Below are 22050 nucleotides of genomic sequence, written 5' to 3' on the forward strand. Positions count from 1 at the left end.
GTTCAATTCCCAGCCCACATGTAGAGCCGCAGCCTGGCCCCGGCTATTCACAGAGGCCTCCTCTGCCTGTCAAGCACAGAATTACCGATCCCAAATCTGAAACCCTCCTGAAGCCTCGAGCGGCACAGACTCAGATCCCCGACTCCCCGGTTTGTATGTATGTGTGAGCGGCTGTGAAGACCACAGAAAGACGAGTCTACGGCGCACATTTCAGGGCTTCGTCAGACCTCAGCATCAGTCTTCACACATTAGACAAAACAGCACCATGGAGAAGTATTTCTGAAGCCTGCTGGTCGGGTGTGCTTTCAAATCTCTGCTGGTGCTCTTTGGGCAAGGATTCAGGAGCAAAAAGGCACTCAACTAGGATTTTAAAGTTAAAATGTACTTTAACAAGCTCTTGGAAACAGCATGATGGAATGGCATCAGGCCTGAGCGAAATCACTATCATGTCTAAAGGCGTCATGCAAATGGCCATCAGGTGGCAGACGTCAGGCAGAACAGCCTGAAATCAGATCAAGAGAAACTGCCTCAGCCAGTATCAATTGAAGTTGCCTTCCACTGAAAAGAAAACATTAGCAGTTTGTGCATATGCCTTTCAAAATAAAAGCGCAGATATTAAAAAGTTGTTGCAGGTGAAGGCCTCAAACTGTGGTTCCTGACTTGGGGGTCCAGACTCCAAACTGAGGGGTCAAGAGACAAGTAATGGAATAGAAAAGATGAAAGTAATCATTCAGAATTCTTACAAACAAGCCAAAAACGGTGCCTTAATCGTTTATATCTAAACAGTTTTGTTAATTGATCTTTATTGGTGAAGTTGTGGCTTTTTATCAAAAGGAAAACTACCAGAAGTGTAATATTTGTAGTTTCCTGCTGCTATAAATGCAACTCAGCTATGTCTGGGGTCATTTGTCCTGACCACTTTCTGTCTGAGGCCATTTGAGAGCCTGTGACCACTCTGTAACTACCCTCACATTCTTATCACCCGTCTACTCAAACTCTCAATTTCAATAATAATCTCAATAGTCAGTTTTTGCTTTATCTGAAGGGTTGTGTGGTTTGTTCTATTTTTCTCTCGGGATTCCTGTCTCTCTCTGGTATCCTATCTTCAATAAAGGTTAGGGCATTGCTAATGTCTGCACGTCTGAATGTGCACTGGCAAAATCATCATCAAACAAAAGTCATTGTTTTTAATCTGGTATACGCTTACAGCGGCCTTGTGTTCTAATACACTGTGCAGTATATTGAAGATGCTGATCTGCAGTCACACCTCCTGTTGCAGTGGATTAACATAGTTTGAATCTGTACTTTATGAAAACTAGAGAGACTCCGCAGACGCCATTTCTGCACCAACCCCTTCCTTTCAATGACAGGTAGCTAGATACTGCAGCAAAACTTGACTTGCTCAGCAGAAACATAGAAATTCCCATAAAGGTAAAAATGAATCCTATTCATGCCCAAGACTCAAAGCGGAAAGAGGGTCTCAGGTATCCACAAACAACTACAGGTACCTTTTAGAAGCCAAGAAATGAACAGGGGGAAAAGGAAAACGTTAAAACCATAAATGTCTCCTGGTATCATAAAAAAAATGCAATTTCTTCCATTCATGTGGGTTTGACTATTATGAAGCGTTTCACTGGAGCAATTGCAGTCATAATATGTCCTGCCCATAATATTTCCACCCTCTTTCTTTTCATCCCTCAGAGTCTGCAGCAGCTTACAAAAGACGAAATGGTGAAGAATGCTGTCTAGTTTGAACTGTTTTATTTTCTTGCACATGTGGAATATTTTTCATAATATGACTAAATGGGGTTTTATGGTTATTGTCCTTTATAACCCTCATCTGAAATAAAAACCTGACAGCACCCAAAACATCACAGCAACAAACACATTCCAATTTAGTCAGTGGGGGCTTTTGTTCAGACAGAGACAATGGAAAGATGGCTGGTGGGCTTCCTGTAAGATGTGAAACGACTCCTTTAATAATAACTAATTGAGCTAGTGGGTGGGGGTGGCGGGGTAGAGAGAGGGAGCGATGGTGTCAGACCAAGCATTGGCAGTTTGACGCAGCTTACCTGCGAGTTCTGGATCTGTATGGTTCCCGGCGGCAAAGCCTGCGTCAACACTTGCCCTTGCGATGTCACCATGGCAACTGGCTGGTACAGGGTCCCACCTGAGGGGATAATTTGCCGTCATGAGTATCAAGTGGCTTCACCGCATTGGCAGCCATATCCTGCACTACTCCAGAGCCTTATTAACTTCCTGTCAGCCCCATAAACAAAAAAGCCATAAACAAGAGGCAAAATGATTAAATTCAAGGTGTGTTAATGTTCTTTAACCCACAAAAAAGAAAAAGGGGAATGTGTGTTTGCTGCAGGCTTAATTAGCCTTGATCAACACCCTCTTATCAGTCTGTTTGAGCTCTTGAATGTGTAGTGATCAAAGGCAGAGACATTGATTTATTTTGGGTTAAAAGAGATTTCCAGAGGGCAGGATTAACATTTCACTGTACCGGCTTCACATAATAACAACCTATCAGCCTGCTGCTGTGTGTAGGGATTCTTACCACAGCTCCATGATATGCTTGTAAACAAATCTGAGACTATGGAACAACAAAATGTAATAACAAATGTTTCATTTCCAGTATATCACAGAATGGCTTATTGATGTCAAATATGTGATGACGACCACACAGCAATCGCATTTAACTGCATGGCGATGTTATATAATATCAAACTGTAAAGGGAAAATATTTCACACCTCTTCCGTCAGTTTACGTGAACATGTACCTTATATTTATGTGTTTACATAACTCCCAGTTATATGATGTCTTTAGATGAAGATGCAAAGATGCAAAGGAGATGAGACAGTTTAAAGCATCATTGGCAGATGAAGATACTTGAATTTTGTGGTAAATTGGATTATTGCATTTTGTGAATCCGCCTGAAGTTTCAAAAAGTTCTATTATTCATTAAAATGTCATTATTTTGTACCAAGTACACAACATTAGATCTAAATGTAAATGTAAATATTAGACAGCATGTGTAATAAACCAAATTTCAAATGCAGAATGTAAATGTCACTGACAGCATACTTACTGTAATACTTCTGGAATGTGTCAGACATCCACGGATCTATAATGTTCATTTCAGGTTTTCAGCATCAGGATTACCACAATTTAGCATTCAAACACAATTCTTCTGTTTGATTTAAACTGTGGATTGTTGCATTACTTATGTAACATTTTGAAAGGGAAACCTAACATTCAGGGGTTTATGATTGAAGCTTATAATTATTGATCAGATTTGGTTAATGTAAAGTTTGGTGTATTGTAAATGTGTCCGTAGGAATCTGAAACACAATGTAAAAATGTGATTTATTATGGGCACTTGTCACATCCTTCACTGTCTTGATTTGTTGTTCGTCTGACCTCAGCTGTCTGAATCAAACCCTGAGTGTTTTTGCAGCTTTTAGCATAAATTTAAAGTCAGAATCAATTATTATAACAATTCCTCATCAACCTCAGTACAAAAACAAGTGTCACCTATGTGTTAAAGTTGCTGTTGTGTGTGTATCTTCTCACCTGACACCACTTGGGAGTTGATGGTCGTCATGGCAACATTGCCCTGTTGCAGACCCCCGGCAGGCACCACAATCCCTGAAGGGTTAACAGAGCTGGAGACAGAGGTCATGGATGGAGAGGAGGTCTGAATTAGTTCCTGGGGGATCATAGAGAGACACTAGTGAGCAAAAATGGAGAGGTGGTTTGTGTTGCTCCTCATCTGAGTGGAAAAACAGCCACTAGCTAAATCTACCAAGTGATTAATGAGAGGGTCCACGGCTCACCTGTTGCATGCTGAGATTGGTTTGCGAGGGAGAATAGGGTCCTCCGAGGTCGTTACGGAGGAGGTTGTCACTGTGCATCTTTGTCTTGAGGCAAGTGATGTAGCGGTTGCAGAAGTCCTTACACAGCTCATTGACCTTCTCTAATTCCAACAAGTGGATCCGCAACACCTGTATGGCCTTCACCATCTGAAAGAAACGCAGGGAATAAAGGTAAAGGTGGCTATTCTCCACTACAGGTTGAACATTGAGGCCTGAAATTACTGGCGAGTTACTGGGAATGCAAAAAAATCTACCCACCTACCACAAACACATTTTATCCATATGAAAGGTTCAACATTTCTATTATCTTAACTTAAGTGTTTTGATAAGCAAAAACATTTCTACGGCAGCACTGTTATATTATTTATGTTGACCGCAAATGATACATATTTGGTACTGTCTCTTTAAGTGACAACCAGAAACGCCAGCTCGATCCTGACTGGCCAGCTGTGTCAGGCCTGAGCTAGTAACACTATAGACAGTGAAACAAAAGCTGACCAAACTACACTCACTTGCCTCATATTATATTAGAAACTGAGGGAAAATACCAACAAGCAACAAAACAAAGAAAAAGTTGGCTCAAACTTGCAAACCAAGCAGATGACGGTATCCTAGTAATGAGATGATGTGTTCACTGCCATTTGGCCAAAGGGTGAAATGTAACACAGAGAGGAACTATAATACAGTTGTTTTGTTTTCATGAGAGACAGTGACATCCAAATGTCAGTTTCAAAGATGCATCGATTCTCAGTCTTAAGGGGGTCACTAATCCTTTCCTCCTCTATTGTTTCAAAGCTAGAAATCAACAGATGCAATTCCGAGAGATTTGAGTTTCTCCAGTAAAACAGGATAAGCCTGGTGAAATGAGACGTACCATTTTACGATGACTATACAGGATCATATGTGATCATATCTGACAGAAATGACCCTGGGTAACTGTAACAATTTACAGTTTTGAGAAATGCACTTCATTCATTCTACATGGCAGAAGTCTATAGTTTGCCTTTCCAAATATCTATTTTCCTGTTCCATATACTTCAGTGTGTTGTGTACATTTATGGCCATAGATGCTGTACACACTGCCCCATTTCAACTTGTTACAGAATGTACTGGAATCTGTTTTGTTCGTGGTTTCATGAAATTGGCCTTCCAGATTACTGCTTTCATAAATTGACCAAAAGAGAAGAAAGACAAGAATAACAAGACATTAATTGTTAGCAGCCCACTCAGACCTTGACTCCTCATGTCGGAACTCTGTCAGATAATATCCCCCTTGGAGTAAACTGAGGGAAGCGCTCTGCTGCCAGAGCATAGCCAGATAAGAAAACATTTATTTTCCTGGTGAGTCACAAGAATATTAAAGAGATAAAATTAACCTGCAAATAAAAATACATTTGATCAACACTAAATAGTGAGCACTTCTGGCTGATATGCCTCCCTTTGTTTCAGGAATATGAAACGACTCTGAATGGATTGGAAATACGGATAAAAGGACAGCTGGGTATGCTCTCATTTAAGATTCCTGCTATTTCAATTCAATTCAACTAAACTGAAGAAGACACTGTGGACGCCTCGTATTTGCTTGCAAACTCATCTGGGAACCATGTTGGACAGAAAAGACAATATACAGTTCACTGAATGAGCTTAAGTATGTAGACACATGGGTTCACTAATGCGGGTTGAGGTCCATGCAGACATGAAATGCATAGTTTGATATGGAAGAACTTAACTGGCCTGTGCACAGTCCTGACTTCACCCCCATCCAACGTGTTTGTGATGAAATGGAGACCTGCTAAGTGTTGTAGGTCAGTATTAAGTAAGTGGTTTTCTTAGACTCATATTCAGCATTGTAATTGACAGCTTGTAGTGAATGCTTTAAAGGAGTTTCAGACCATTGTGTGGCATTCACAAGGCCTAGCAACATTCTTTTAGGAGTTATTTTAGTCAGAGTTGAGTAGCTTTCCTATCCTCCAGCGCCACAGAATCATTGCTCTGCTCCAACACCTTCAAGTAATGCAAATAAAACCAAATTCTCTAGCAGGGGTCAAGGAAGAACTTCCATCAGACTGGGGTTCAGCCACACAGACTGCCAAATTTCTGATTTTAATAACGTGTTTCATTGAATTTGTGTTGCTAGGAAACAGCCTGAGTCCTGGTTTATTTCCTGACAGCTATTGGTAATCACAAACACTGGAAGCAGAAATAAAAAAGCTGGACTCTCTAAGATGCTTATGCACTGCAACTAATTTTAAAAAAGTGTTCCGGGCAGCTCAGGACCTATGGATTAGTCTTACTGGATGCATTCCCATAGGTGTATAACTCCATCATTATGAAACTTTGAAGCAATGTTGACCATATACTTTCTACCATATTCCCCCATAGAAATGAGGGAAAAGAGCTAAAAGCATAAATTTCCCTTTTCAATGTCAACTTCAATTTGTAACTTTGTGATACATAAGCTAAACTATGAAAGAAAAGTCTGGGCAGGGCCGATAAAAGTCCAGCACATCAAAACTTGTGGAGACCGCATATGATGCCGTATTCCCCTCACTTCAGCGTTTCTCTCAGCATCAACACCCCTGCTTGGCCCCCCCCCACCTCATGTGCGCCACTCTGAGGTGTACTCTCTCAAAGTCGCCACTCAAGGTCGTCAGAATGGACAGAAAAGCGCTTGGCCAAGGAGGAGATAAATCAGCTAATTAAACTCAGCTCGCTTAATCAAGGGACCAGTAACTCTTGCGTCCATCTCAGCCAGTCAGGCCCAGTGTAACATTACTGCCCTGTGGAAGAGTTAGTGCCCTCTGGGAGGGATGCCCGCACCCAGTGCCTCATAAAACACACAGATGCAGGGTTAATTGACTGTTCAGCACTAGTCGGGGCGACCGTCTCACATACTGTAATGGCAAGAGTGCACATTTCATTTTTTACCCCCCCCCTGCCCCGCCCCTGACTGTCTTTGTCTCTGTCTGGCTGCAGTTCCTCCCCCTCTTTTCTCAGTGAACATGATCAGCATCCTCCTCTTGATTTGTAATTACTGCTAAGCTGTTGTGGAAGGGGAAGTGAAGGGGGAGGATGAGGAAGATTACAGCAAAAAGGAGAGAATGATGAGTCTAAGTGATGACAGGGCACTGTAAAGGAGTTGCAACACCTCAATGATGAAGACTTTTAAAATTGATTTCGTCAGGTTTTAGGAAACTGATAACAGATGGGCATGAGTCAAACTTTTAATCTGAAGATGACCTCATGATGCCAGGTTATGTCAATGGTTGTCATCCACTATTTGCCAGCTCACCAAGTTGTCCAGCTCTGGATCCTCACTGAAGAAGGGCTTGTGTTCTCTTTCCTGCTGGTGCACAAAGTTTTCAATGTCCACATCAAAGCTGGCCGACGTGATGCATTCAGATCCTTGCGTTGCCTGTTCACACTTCTCAAACAGCAATGCCAGCAGAGGGAACAATGGATGTCTGAAGAGAGAGAGAAAGAAAAGGGGAGTTTTACATTTTGGAAATCACACATTGATATATCACAACAACAACAACATCTACTTCTGGAGCTTTAAATATCCAAGTTCTTGTTTCATTGTCTCCTGTTCTTTTACTTCAGTTGGATCTTACAATGCCAGGACAGCTGCCCGCTTTGTTCTCCATTTCGCTTACATTCAAACTGTGTAGTAGCAGTGTACTGATTGGCCCGCACAGGTCCTCAAATCAGAGGATTGAAGGCATAGGCATTACATTTAAAAGAAGGTGGAACAAAAAGACTCAAATAAGCCACTCTGTTTCCTGACTAAGAACCCCTCCTGGCCAAAACCCAAGCTGAACTGATTTGGTATAGTAGAATCTGATTCGGGTACCATTCACTGAGTTCGGAAAAAAGCGCTATTGGTCACTTCCTACATTTCCCAGAGTGCCGAGAGGAGGGGCTTTCATTCAGGACCTTTGAGGTTAGATGAGGACCACCCACAGGCATCATTCTTCTGTCGCGATTTCTTATCTAGTCAATAGATAGCGGGCTAACTGTGGAATTTAAAATCCTTTTCAAAAAATGTGTGCACAGTTTAACCCAAAAGAAGTGGTTCCGCCATTTCTGAAGGCAGGGGGCTGTAAAGATCGCCCATACACATTGTGTTAGAAAACAAAATCATGTGGGGAGGTTATGTGGGGGAATGTATCCAGAAATTCTGAACTATCACTTGAAGCAGTGCTTTACAAATGTCACCACATTCATCATGTGTTGACAGGAATGTTGTTTCCTTTGACAGAACATCCATGATGATGCATTATCGGACACTTGCACCGACCAACAGGAGACTTTAAGACATAATATGAGCTCCACTCTTAAGTACTTTTCCTCCCTTGCAGTACATTTAATGGCGTCACAGTCCTTTGACATTTCCAAAAGGACAAGCCGAACATACGGACAAGGTTCAGCTCAGATCAGAAAAAAAGATCTTTGAGTGGATGGGATTTGGTCCAGTGCCAGTGCTGGACTGTCCTCTACACTCTTACTATCAGCCCTTTGCAAGAAATGTCACTCACATATGATCCCCCAGATACACTGTGAGATGCTCTACACATCCTACACTACTGTATGTAGTACAGGGTACAAATTACTGAGCATTTACAAAATTAGGAATTCTTCTGCACTAATTCCACAACATCAAGGGATGAAATTTTGGTTTTGTGGTGACATATTACAAAAGAAGTTCACTATAGTAGAATGTGCATTTAGACATGGTTCTTGCATCTTTATAGATGTCCAACTGGAATGCAGCATTACTTCTGCTTGAAGATTTAGACTTTAATCCTGTACATTTTACCAGAAACTCAATGATATCTATGATACAATATTCCACAATACATATAGGTACATCTAGAAAGTAAAATGCAAAAGCCAAGTTGTGGTGCATTGGTTAAGGGCTTGTGTGCAAAAAATAAGTTTTTTATAAATGGCCATATGGTGGCAAAATTTAAACACGGAATCAGTTCTTTCTCCTATTTACTGAGGTATCTGAAGTACAGATTTGGAGATTTCCTCCATTATACTGGAAAACAATACAGCAAAAATATGACCAGCATATGCAAAAGCAAAAATGATTTTCTGAAAGCGTAACCGATATTTGTCCTTATTGGTGGCCGTTTGCATAATGACGATCAACCGGAGGTCATATTCTACTTAACTTTTTATTTCACACTGTATGATTGGTGTGGACATGCATGTGTGCATGGTGAATGTATATTGCGCTGGCACGGTGGCAGACTGGGCCCCTGCTCAGGCTCTAACCCATGGCTCTCATTTGCAGCCTTTAATAGTTGTCTATATTATACTCTAATCTGCCTGATCCCAATTTAATGCCGCTCCCTGAGCTAGACGTGGCAGGAATACTAAGAAGGGAAGGTCACGTGCTGAGTGGAGAGCCTCTGCCTTCTCTGCTTAATGTGTGTGTGTAGGGGGAGGAGAGTCTGGGGGTGGGTACATGGGGAGGAGGGATATAACCGAGAGCAAACAAGGCGACACAGGACTGCACAAGATGTCTTAACAAGTTATTTACTCTCATATCCTGTGTCTGTGTTTTTTTCCTTACAACAAATGATTAATTCTGCCAGCGGGGTGAATTAAATTAACTTTGAAAGACACTTTTTTCTGATCTTGAGTATTAATATCTATAAACAAGGAAGAGGAAGACAGAACATCAAACATAGTGACATTCAATGAGTCTTGAAACAAGCCGATGCGTTAAGATGATTGATAAATAAGGAAATCTAACACACATACACTGACTAACACATTTATTCAGTCATCTGCTGTCAAAGAGATGTGGCACTGCAGGACCTGAAGACCCAGGGGCATTGTGGGTGGGACTGCAAAGTACACAACACCTTCATTAGCTGGTAAATACCCACACTTCCACATGTGCATTATAGAGCAAACACCCACAGCCAAGCAATAAACAAAACAAACACAGCAATGTAAGGTGACAATATGGAACACAGATGATTTGGTTTAAAATCAAAGACAACGCAGCGCTTGATGTCATATTTACATGTGACAAATTTCTCAGGCAAAATTTTCATGATCCTAATTCATCAACCCTGTAGGAGCCGAATGGATCTTTTGGTTCATATTTCAGTTTGAGTTATGTACAGCCATTTCCTTTGTTGTGATTGGGGTTCGAAGTGGAACATTTTGATGTCTTTTTGAGTGTTTACGCCCTCTATAGGTCATGGGGGCATGAGCGTAAAGGTGCGCCAAACCGAGACCAGAGGGAAGGGGTTCCATCATTGACATATCCGTAACCTTATCCACACGTGGAACAGTGCTAACTGTATAGGACAAACTGTTTTCATGTCATTTGGGCCTTTTCATTTGTGACAATAAATATCATCAACTTTACTGCAGATACGCTTTACTTTACCGTCAGATACGCAAAACACCGGGACTCCGCAGAAGTGGTTAGAACTATCAAAGTTGTGTCAATGGGACACAGCAAAACAGCAAGGTTTTGCCACAACAAACCCCTCAATCAATCAATCAATCAATCAATCACCCCCTGTGATATCATCATAGCAGACTGTTACATATAAGGACATCTCAAAATAAAAGCTCTATACAAAACAGGCTCAAAAAATAAAGAGTTGCTATTATATCATGCAATAACAATAATAATGGCTTTCTCCTCTTGTGCTAGTTATTCTGTGGTTAGATTTCCATCAGCATAAAATAAGTTGTAAAAGCCACAAAGAGTTCCTTGTTTTCAAGCCAATACATGTTTGTGACGACGCCCTTCTTTACAAGTTCAGAATTTAATTATGACTGAGAACAAAGTACTTCTTGTTTTCTACTTCTGTACTTTCTATCATGATTCTTTCAGTGAGTAACCTGCTGAGAAGATTATGGAAATTAGAGCAAGCAACATCTCTGTCTGTCAGAGCCACTTTGATTATTGCAATGCGCGATCGATCCAAGTTCCCATAACCATAGGCAGATCTTTTGGAATGCCTTTTCATTTCGGGTGGAAGATTCAATGTCTCTGTGGATCTCCAAAGCCACACAGACACACTTACACTTTCTGATCCACATATCCATATAGTTTTCCATCTTCAAAGGTTCTGAAGATAAACCTGAGCTTTCAGAAAGGCATTCTACCCTACCCTAGGGTAGGAGCCTAAAAATGGTCCAGGAACTATCCGTCTTTGGTGCAAAATGAAGGAAAGCTCCTGAGTTCCTGAAAAAGACTCTGAGAATCTATTTGAGTGCTTCTTGTTACTGAATGTGTCAATTAACACGATTAGAGAGAAATATAAAATATCAGGAACTGCTTAAAATGGCTAAAGCACAATTCTGTCCATCAAATAGTAGTTTGTTTGTTACATCTGTCTTGTCTGTTTATGTTTATTTATCCAGCTTTATATGAGACAGAAATTATATCATTAACTGTAAAATTAGACTTTTGAAAGCCAAAAGTAATTTAAACTTTTGGCTTGATTAACCAGCTTTGTGATGTGTCGGATTTTAGTTTTTCACATTCTAACTCAAAATGTCAGTGAGAAACAGACTTAAAAACTGAAATCACAAAAAATGTATTGTTGCTGAAAATACATACAAATAAGTTGTTGGAGTCCATACCAAGAGGACTGTCTGGCCAATAAGAACGCTGTAATAGCTTAGTGTAGAAATTTAATTGTCACTGTTTTGTTTATGTCTGTAGTCTCCGTTTTTGCAAATACATTTCATTTTCCCTTTTTATTTAATTTATGGACGTTTCAACAAGCATCTCATGTCGTTATATGAAGCCATTAGAAAGGAAAGTGGTACAGCTGAACACATGTAGCAACCTCATTAGTTTCTGGCACTTCAGCACTACATTAATTTGTTTCTTGAGGTTTGATGTGTTCACTAAAACTAAAGCTTGCCGTACACCAACAAAACTGTGACAAAACCTCTTTCATCATGTCCTCGCTGAGGAGATTTGAGTGTAAGGGTTCAGCAATTAAGTTGAAGATCATTATGGGTTTATCGAATAAGCTTACAGTCGCTTCAGTGCAGCAGTTTATGGGGATTTTTAAGCTCCACAGCTAACAGCCAGATTTAGAATAAAGGATGTTCAAGGCAAAAGCTATCAAGGCAATCAGCGTTTGCATGAAGACATGTTGTCAACATACCATTGTGCACAGTTGGATATCACTAGTGTGGAGTGAGGTAAAAACACTACACTTCGGCATTTTCTATGACCTTTACACAGGAAGTCAGGATTAAGGTAGATGGGGTGTGAAAATGCATGCATTTTTATGAACATGAGCATAACTGCATGTGTCTGTGTGTGTGTGTGTGTGTGTGTGTGTGTGTGTGTGTGTGTCTGTGTGCGGGCATGCATGGTCACACAACGTGTGTCTCCCAATCTTCTACTACCTCCAAACACCCTGAGCAACCCCCCCCCCCCCCCCCCCATGTTGAGTGCCAAAAGCAGCAGCTTCTATCTGCAGTGCGACGGAGTGGAGATTGCTGGCTGGGGGATCATTACAGGGGCCATAAAAGAGCGATTTACAGGACGGCCGGCGAGTGGAGTCAGCACGGTGCCCCACCCTCTAGTGCTGCACCGTGCTGGGTCACCAACAAAAAGCCCAAAACGGAGAATCAAAGGCCAGCAGGGTATAAGATGACTTAAACATGAAGGCCAGGGACGTGGCAGTTGCAGTGCCATCTGCTTTATGGCAGAAGAGTTTGATGCTGCAGGAAGATATATAGTGCTGCAAGGTTTCTCCTATTTAATTAATGGGTGATGCACCTGATAAAGACTATTGTGCAATGTAAAGGTAGACATATTACATCACTGAAAAACACACCATTGTTAGGTCTGCTGAAAGTCTGTGTGCCATTTCTTCAGACATTTTAGAATTTTAGAAATCATGACTAACTTGTCACGTCTAAAGTTACATATAGGCAAAACCACCGAAACCAGCTGTTATTGCTTTATCAAAATAACAATTGCTATTTCACATGACTAAATGTAATAGCAATGACAATAACACAAAATAATACTTTAACTGAGGAAAATGTCGATTGCAAAATCTTTCTTTTGTAAAAGTTTGTGCACTTGCTATTTACTTACTTACTTACTTAAATCAAGTCCACGCTTTTCACAATAATCTCTCGAGTTTGATGACGCCACCATCAAGTGACCTGATGAGGCCATAAGCAGGAAGCTCCCCTGCCTCAGATGGTGGTATATACCACTGTAGTCTCTGATGATCAGCAAACAACATGTCAGCAAATGCAGACCTGTGTGCTGCTACATGCTGTGACTAAAACAGCAGCCATATTCTGCATTTTCCTTGTCTAAATAGTTGCTTGTTGTCAAAGGCCAATTTATACTTCAACACATCTGTGGACACACAAACCAAACCTGTATGTGCGGAGTGTGGGAGGACACCAGCGCACTGGGAGAAGACAAAATATGTCCCTGTGTTTAATGAAGCCATGAAGCAACAGAGTGTGGAAACAGCTGACTAACATGGCTGTGTTTCCCCTTTTTCTGCCTGCACAAACAGCACAGTAGAAACTGTATATCTCTTCCTAAAGTCTTGAGCATGCACTGTGCGGACAGATCTGTGACATTAACTGACTTAATCGAAATTTGTATCTCACAGCTGAATGAGTACATTCACATCTGCTATTTTATCTGAATATTCACCACTCACCATATTGAAATTATGGGTGTTAAACCACCACTGCACTGCAGCAGACTTTGGTCAAGACCTGACCTAGTTCTTTTGAGTAAAGTGACATAATCTAAGAGCCTTTGGTCTTGTAAACTCTTGTGGCAAGTTTGCAATGTAACATGATGAAACACCAGCAGACAAGACTCTATAAGTCCAGTGAGGCCTAACTGACTCAGTACATCATGTGGAGAGCAATAAGCTTAAAGCCCTGAAGGTGGATCTGTTTTATTTGCATATATATTCAAATTGTTATTTCTTCATCTATAATTACAGACCACACTATGCAAAAATTGAAGTTACCGGGTTTTCATTTGACAAGCTGGAATATTCTGCACTCAGACGCAGAGCTGTGCATGTAAACAAACTCAAATCAAAGCGGTGAAGCCATCTAAAGCACAAGTCGTGTTTGCCTCTCCAGGTTTGCTTTACCTCTGGTTTTTGTAATAATTTGGCAGACCACCAACAGGGTACAGAGGGAGCAGGGAGGTGGGGTTTAAAGGTATGTGTGAGTGTGTGTGTGTGTGTGTGTGTGTGTGTGAGGCAGGGAGGGGGGTCTCTCTGGCTCTCTCTCTCTCTCTGCTCCCCACTGTTTGCCATCCTAATCAGGCCTGCTGTATGCCCGTATATTAGAAGCCAGTTTGTGGTGGAGTCCTGCTGTGTTTGCTCCCGACAAGGCCCCCGTTTCCCCAGGCTACATGTCTGAAGCATACCCCATGCACGATTGTGTGTGCGTGTATGTGCGTGTGTGTGCATGTGTGTGGAGGAAGGCACATGCACACACACCCACTTGCACAGACACATATGTATGCACTGACACATGAAGAACCCCAACACATCTGAATAATTCCAGTCTCCTTTCTCTCTATACCTTTCAAAGCTCCATTGATACGTCCTGAAATTCTCTTTAATTTCTGCTTCTCTAAAGACTCCTGAACTATCACCACCCCATCTGTCCCACCCCCACCCATATCCCGCAATGCAGGCTGAGACTACAGTCTACAGCTGCCTGTTTGCAATTCTGGCTAGGGTCCACAGCAGATGTATAGAACCGGGAGGTGTGTACGTACTGGAACCTTTCTATCACCAAAGAGGAAGACAGTAACAGATCTCTTGTTTGTCCTCAGTGTAGCACACTATTGGTTTAGTGTTGAATCTAATCAATAATGAATGATTAAGTCAAGTTGCTTCACATTTTCTTCATACTACAGATTTGTAGAACACCATGTAGAAAATGGGGAAATATCCTGGTGCCACCTTCTAATAAAACGTAATTTACAAAGGATTAATAAGGTGTAACTGATTGTTTTTAACAATGAATAAATCATCCATTAATCTTTATAGATCAGCAATACTCCATTAAAAAGAATAAGTGATAGTTGCCCACTTGTGTCGTTTGGATAGGTCCTTTATATCTCTAATATGTTCAGATAAACATGTAAAAGTAAAGAAAGGGAAACACACTCTGTCAAGGAGTGATTCAAGTGACAAAGATAAACAGATAAACATGTAACTCATACGTTTACACACCTGGTTAGAGAAACACAGCTGGCCCATCAAAACAGAGTTTGCTTTTTGGAAGCTTAAAAAAATGGAACCTAACATGGATTTATTTTGTTCAGTGTGCATAGTAGTGATGGATCAAGGGAGAGTAGTGGAGGATCATTGTGTTTTTGCACATGCACACATTGTAAATAGATTATAATATTATACAATTAGTATAAGTATCATTTAATATAAAACTGCAGATTTTACAAGTATAAATCACAAATAACTAATAACTTCAAAAAAACAACCTTTATATAAGTATGTTGTTAAAAATAGCACTAACATAGCAATAGATTCTGTACCAAGCAATTGTTGCTTTTCTTTGATGAAAGCATTTATGTTGGCGAACAATCAAAGATAACATCTCCGACTGAATGGATGGATGATGATGTCTTTCCTCAGGACACTATTTGACAGCTGTGGAGTGCAGATTATGTCCTATTCGTTTCAATGTTTGCTTTAGGCCACTCTTGTGCAGAGAAAAGATAACACAGATTGCTAAGTTACACATGTTGACAAAAAGACAGAAAAGAAAATTGTGGACTTCCTTTCTCATCTAAAGTCAAGCAGTGAGGAAACTCATAAAAAGGGATATCTGAAAGAAACAGCCAATAAAACCACTTGAGCTTTGACAGTTTCCTGCATTCAGCAGCAGTTGAGCACCGACACACGCTGACCTGCTAAATGGAGGAGGCACGGCCTGTGTTGAGCCCGTCAAACAGCGAGAGTCTTTACACTGTTGGAAAGGCAGCACAGTAGGTCGGGGGTACATTGATGCATTGTAGCAGTGAGGATAAACAGACTTTATGGTGCATTACTAAGGCAGGAAAACACACAGACAAGCACAAATTTGGCCAAGGCTGCCCTTGGAAGTGTCAAATTAAAAGTCCTCCCATCGTGTTTGACACGAGAGCTCTTCAAATCTTCTCAAGGAGTGCGTATACACACATAAACACTGCAGAGATATAGATAAATTCCTCTATCTGTAGGAAGGTGAGCAACTGTCAAGAAGACAGCAGGTTAACATTCGTGCGCATACACACACAAACCCTAAAATCCTATCTGAGTGCAAAAAACTGAGGCTGACCAGCGTGAGAGAGGCTTTCAGTAAAGACCCACTACAGAGGAGAGTGAATGATAATATGCACCATACAGAGCTTTACACTGCAACACTGCCATCTTTGTATAGGAATCCCAGCACTGTAAAAAGCCAGAATAAATCCAATTGTAGTTGTTTAAAATGTGCCTGTTTGTTTTTCTTATTTCACCCCTTACTGATGCTAAGTAAACATACAGCAAAATAAAACAAAATACAGGAGACTGTTACATATAATGAGGTTAAATCCTGTTTTTCTGGAATACTGTTATGTGAATACAGTGCAGTGCAATACAGTGATAATACAGAACTAAACACTACAGTAAGTAATTAAATCAAGCTCTTGCTGGTGATTAAATGATTATCTTTGTAAGATATTCAATCTACTTTTCAGATGGAGATAAAAACAAAGCATAAATGTGGACAAACTGTATTCATATCCCAAGAATTGATTATGAGATAAAAGTCAAGAAAACAAGAACGCTTGGACAAGACCCTTTGACTCTGTACAGCCTTACTGTATGTGTCATACAATGCTTCCGAATGAATATGTAATATAATAGAGAGATCCCATAGAGATTCCAGCCTATGCTTCCGTTGCTGATGTTAGTACACGTGTCACACCGCAGACGTCACTTGCACACATTTCCATAATCTTCAAGGTACCTGAGGCAGAGTGGGAATACACAGAAGGCACTCACTGAAGGAACCATAAACGTCCTATTCCAGATAGGTCAGGGTCAAAGAGTTTCTAATTTAGTTCAGAACGTTATGTCCCCAAAACGTTTTTTTTTTTTTTTGCTTACCCCATTGTCGAACTTTTTCAAGAGGATTTGTGCAGTGTGGTGAGATGTACACAGCGAGTGCCTCAAATAAACTCATAAAACTTTGCCTTGAAAGTGTTCTTTTAATCAAGTTGTTTCTAAGCATTACAAGGACATTTCTATTTAAAATAAAGAACGATTCTGATGTCTCTTTCAATTAAGTGCATGTTTCCATCACTAAGCCGACTCAACTTCCATCAACCGTGAACATTATATCCACAACCTGAAAAACAAAAGCCGTACCAGGTTTTTAATAAGATGCAGAGAATCCAGAAGGATCTTTATTGTAAATGCCACAACTCATTAGGCTAATTACCCTATCACACATTCATTCCGCTCTTAATAATGAAGTCGGGAGAGAGACAGAGAGGAGAGTACACATCTCCATATAAAGCTGGCATTCCAGCAATTAGTGGAAAGAAACATTAAAGCCCACACAGGCTTCCCGAGCAAAATAATGAAAGAAAAATGAGAGAGATGTTGATTCTTTGTGCTCGTCTCCTTTTCACGTCTACAGCCCCCGTATGAGCGCTGCGTAGAGGCAGGAACACAGCCGCATCAGACGTCTATTAAAATAAGAGCGCTATTTGTGTCTTTTTTGCATACTGACTCACTGTGGGAGAGTGGGTGACTTGTGAGGTAAATTTTAATTGCGTTTTATAACAAAGTAACAAGGTGCATTTAGTCATTAGCTCCTGCAGGGGCAAAATAAGTGAACGCTAAACATAAGTATTTCACTTAAGAGACACAAATAATCACATTTAATGGAAAATGCTGGTGAATGTTTAGCTCGTGTTGCTCCCTGAGCTCACCATTGCCCTTGACACTGTTGATCACAACATTTTAATTGGCCGTCGTAGGGATTTACAGACAGCCAGCTCCATATTCTCCACAGCATCATTTGGATGGTAACAAACTCAAGTTTCCATCCTGGGTGCTATTTTGCTCTCCATCTTTATGCCTCCGTTTGGTCACATAAAACCATGAAGTTACTTTTCATTGTCTTGGGATGATATACAGCCATAGTTGCCTCTAAACCTTCCTAATAAGGGCCTGGATACTCACTAAGTCTCTTTTAGGAGATGTTTAGAACACAATTTGATGCTCTCAACTACTTTATTTCACTCACTGATCATAAATCAGCAGTACAATATTTTCTGACATACTATCAATGCATGTTTAACTGATGAGCAGAGCCAACTATCTTTCTAGCCTTTTTTATCTTTATACAGTTTCGGTTTATAACGATTTCCAAATTTTGAAACCTTTCCAATCCTTCAGAATGCAAAAATAACAAACAAATGCAATGATCCACTTTAAGCGTCCACATTCATCCACTTCTCTTGCTGCAACACCGCTGTGCACACTAAGTGAAAACAAGCCATTTTAGTCTCGGTTGTGTTTTAAGTGTTAAGTATTACATGTTGATGGTTTTATCTTTATTAAACAAACCAAGCAATAAGAGGGAATTAAAATACAACAACGATATAAAAGTCAATGATCATATAAAGTACCAACAGTTCAGCGTCAGTAGCTTGTTATTAAACCACTTAAATTTGTATCAGAGCGTATATCTTTTCCCAGAAGGTGTTTTCTCAAAGGGGGGGGAAGGTGCTGGGTGAGAGTTGTCACTAACAACGTTCCAAGCCTTTCGATAGAGCGAGCTGAAGTACAAGATGGGAGGTGAGACCAGTCATTTTTGGATGCCGTCTTATTTTCTGGAACATCTAATATCTTTTCTGTGGCAGACGGGTTTCAAAAACCAAACTGTGATGAATAAAGTCAGTTCACTTTCCACAAGGCTTCACACAATGCTGAAAATGTTTTGCACAGCCTGGAAAATAATCTCTTCTTCACCATCTTCATGGTTTCTCTTATGTTCAGATGAGCGGAAAATATGTTCCTGAACACAACAATAAATACAATGTTACATTTCAAACCTGCAGATTCAATAAGCTATTACCAAGAAAGTGAATCTGTAAGCAACACATTGTCCAATTGGTTGCATCTCATTGCAATTTCCTTACACAGCAGTTCAATCACTCTACATCACCCAAAGAATGTGTAGCCAACTGTAATATCTCTAATGCCACTGTGCATTGTGTGCATTGAGGTGTTTCACATTAATTATGTATAACTACAGAAGAATCAAAACACAGATCCAATCCTTCCTTCCTAGCAAGGGATAAAGTGTGAGAATAATTAACACTGAACTAATTAAAAACAAGTAATGTACAGAATATTTTACCTATCTAAACCGGGCTACTACTACTGTACACTGTGTATACTGTATGTGGTTTAGCGAAGGAAGAGAAGGCTGGCGTTAGAGGCGTTTGCAGCTAAAAAACACACACACACACACACCGCCACCACTAGCACCCGAAGCCACTCCAAAGATGGCTGCTCACATCAAAGGGAGCCTTGTATCTCAGAGGAGCTTAGAAATTCAGCCTCAGGCTTGGTAAGGACTTTACAGCAGCACGCCTCAGGCTTGAGCACAGGGGCTTGCACCTCCTCAGACAGCAGTGGCGGATACCCTTTGGGTGGGACCAGAAGGGGCTGGGGCAGAAGACCCGACACGTTCTGCGGCGTCATCACTGCAGGGCTGACTGAGCGAGGTATCGAAGGGCAGCTCGTGCCGCATTATTCTTGCGCCTAATGTAGAGTTTAGGTGTTCTGCGCTGTTCGCTGGGCTATTCAAAATGCCTTTATTTTGAATAATTCATTTCATAAATAGATAATACAAGCTCATTATAAGTGTACATCAATATTCCAGTGATAAGCTGAGACAGGACAGAGGTATGTTTTTCGCTGGTATAGTTTTTACTTAGCAATGGTTTTCTTTTGTGTTTTTTCCGACTAAAAAGGCGATGCCTTCGAGGCCCTTTGCGTGGTAATCAAAGCATGCAGTCTGAATCAAACATCTATCATCTAATCTTAACATCAAAATGAAAAGTGAAAAGAAGAGGAAACCTTGACTATAGATAAGTGGAGAAATGATCAGACTACGGCTTTAAATTCTCCACAGCACCATTTAGATGGTAAGTAACTCGAGTTTCCATTCAGGGTGCTATTTTGTTCTCTATTTTTACGCCCCCGTTTGGAATCATAAAATCATGGCGTTTCTTTTCATCGCCTTGTGATGATATACAGCTCTGTTTGCCAGTAAGCCTTGCTGATGAGGGCCTGGATGTGCTTGAAGAGGTGTTTAGTAGTCATTTGATGCTCTTAAAAAAACTTGATTCCACTTATTGTTAATAAAATTGCAGTAAAGCATCTTCTGAGACACTTTGTCATCTCATTAAATATGAATAGACTCAAATAGAATTCAAATGTGTGATTTTGTCCTGTAATGTTTGAGCCATAAGTTAGAAAATTTAATTAAATTTTTCTTGGATTCTTCAGGTAACTCTGTATCCATGGTCTGGTCAAAAACCTGAAAAACTTGTTAAGAGAGACAGAGGCATAATTGGGGGGACTGATGGGTTTTGGCAGTCTTGTCTAATCAGGTGTGTGTATGTGAGTCAATTCAAGTTAAACATCAGAATACAATAGCTAATCAAAAAGAGAAGTTCAGGACCTGTGGTTAACCTTAGGGGTTTACGGCTTGACTATATTCAATTCATTCTCATTACTATGTTACAGTACAATGCAAATAAAAGAATCTGCCCCCTTTAAGTTTAGCACAAATGTTTAACCCTATAACAAATATAAGAAGGAGTGCTTCTTTTTACAAAGTAGAAAAAGATTATTGCAAAGAAAAACTCCCAAATCATATCTGACACATACTAAAAGGTTGTTGTTTTTGTATATTGTGATTTTAACTTTACCATTAAGAGTCCAAACCACAAATCTCACTGGAAAAGTCACGCTTACCTTATAAAATGACTGATAGCATGAAAAGGAAACAAATTGGTTTACTATTAAAATGTGCTCACTCTGCTTACATTTCATCTTTACCGCATGAACTGAATACACAACATTTTGTGGTCCAAAATGTTTTAGACTTTAGCCTACTCTGAGATTTTAAACCCAAACAATGACCGCATTCAAGTTTAGGTTTGTAAATAGCCTCACTCATTCATTTATACACACAATGTCTGGATCCAGTTATTGCTAAAGTGGCTCACCAGGGGCGGCAGAGGATCCAGAACCAACACTGGAAATGTGACGGGAATATTTCAAAGTCAGTTCAATAAATTCAAAGTGTAGAAAGCAGAGAGTGCTTCTGTTAGGCTACAATGAGTGAGAGCATTTTCTGAAGCTGCTCTTTCATTTGTGAATCCAAAAGAGAGCAGTGGAAGAGGCATCCTTCATGCAAAAGAACCAACAAAGACACAAAACAAACACACAAACTTAAAAGCCTTTGTGTAATGGTTAGTTAAAGAGAACAACAAAAAATAGCAACGGAGCTGTTGTGTCCCTCATCACAGAGTACCAGTTCAAGTCAATTTAGCAAAAATGACTGAACACAGCAGGGGGCTAGAGAGAAATGTTCAGTAATAATTTCTCAATATTCTTTTCACCTATGGCATACAGAGACCATTTTGAAGGCTTTTCAGCAACACACGGTGGCATTAACCCTTGAAACAATGATATCTTAGGAAATGTATAATATTTTCTCAAAGCTTTTATGGTTTGACACCAGCACATTCTGTCTGAATTAACCTTCAAAACAATCAGAATATGTCCATCCTACAAAACAAAGCCTCACTACAGCAGCATAACGCTCTGAAATGCTTTTTAAATGTGTTAGTAAAAGACTGATGCTGTCCTAATTGTCTGAATAGTTTAATGACTATTTTTATATTTTATCAACAACAATATCCACCATTGCAGAAAGACAGCAACATAATTCTTGTTGTCTTTAGGGTGAAAATGTCACAATTTCTTAAAAACCCTAAAAATGTCAAATCTGTTTGTATTTATAGTTGTATTACATTCATTACAATTATGTAGCACAAAGTCTGATGAAGATAAATAG

General features: G+C 40.2%; 1 protein-coding gene across 1 annotated transcript in view; it reads right to left on the bottom strand.

The window, feature by feature from the left end:
• Nucleotides 1–22050, bottom strand: part of LOC143009158 (homeobox protein PKNOX2-like) — an 85228-nt gene that overhangs the window by 8040 nt on the left and 55138 nt on the right. The window contains exons 5-8 of the mRNA XM_076161171.1: nucleotides 7175–7346; nucleotides 3844–4029; nucleotides 3581–3716; nucleotides 2073–2170 (exon numbers count right to left, since the gene is read on the bottom strand). Coding sequence (XP_076017286.1) covers nucleotides 2073–2170; nucleotides 3581–3716; nucleotides 3844–4029; nucleotides 7175–7346 — 592 coding nt within the window. The remainder of the gene's footprint in view (nucleotides 1–2072; nucleotides 2171–3580; nucleotides 3717–3843; nucleotides 4030–7174; nucleotides 7347–22050) is intronic.

Source organism: Genypterus blacodes, unplaced genomic scaffold (assembly GCF_046128005.1).
Source record: "Genypterus blacodes isolate CSIRO-AG114 ecotype Tasmania unplaced genomic scaffold, CSIRO-AGI_Gbla_v1 ptg000111l_1, whole genome shotgun sequence".
Lineage (NCBI taxonomy): Eukaryota > Metazoa > Chordata > Actinopteri > Ophidiiformes > Ophidiidae > Genypterus > Genypterus blacodes.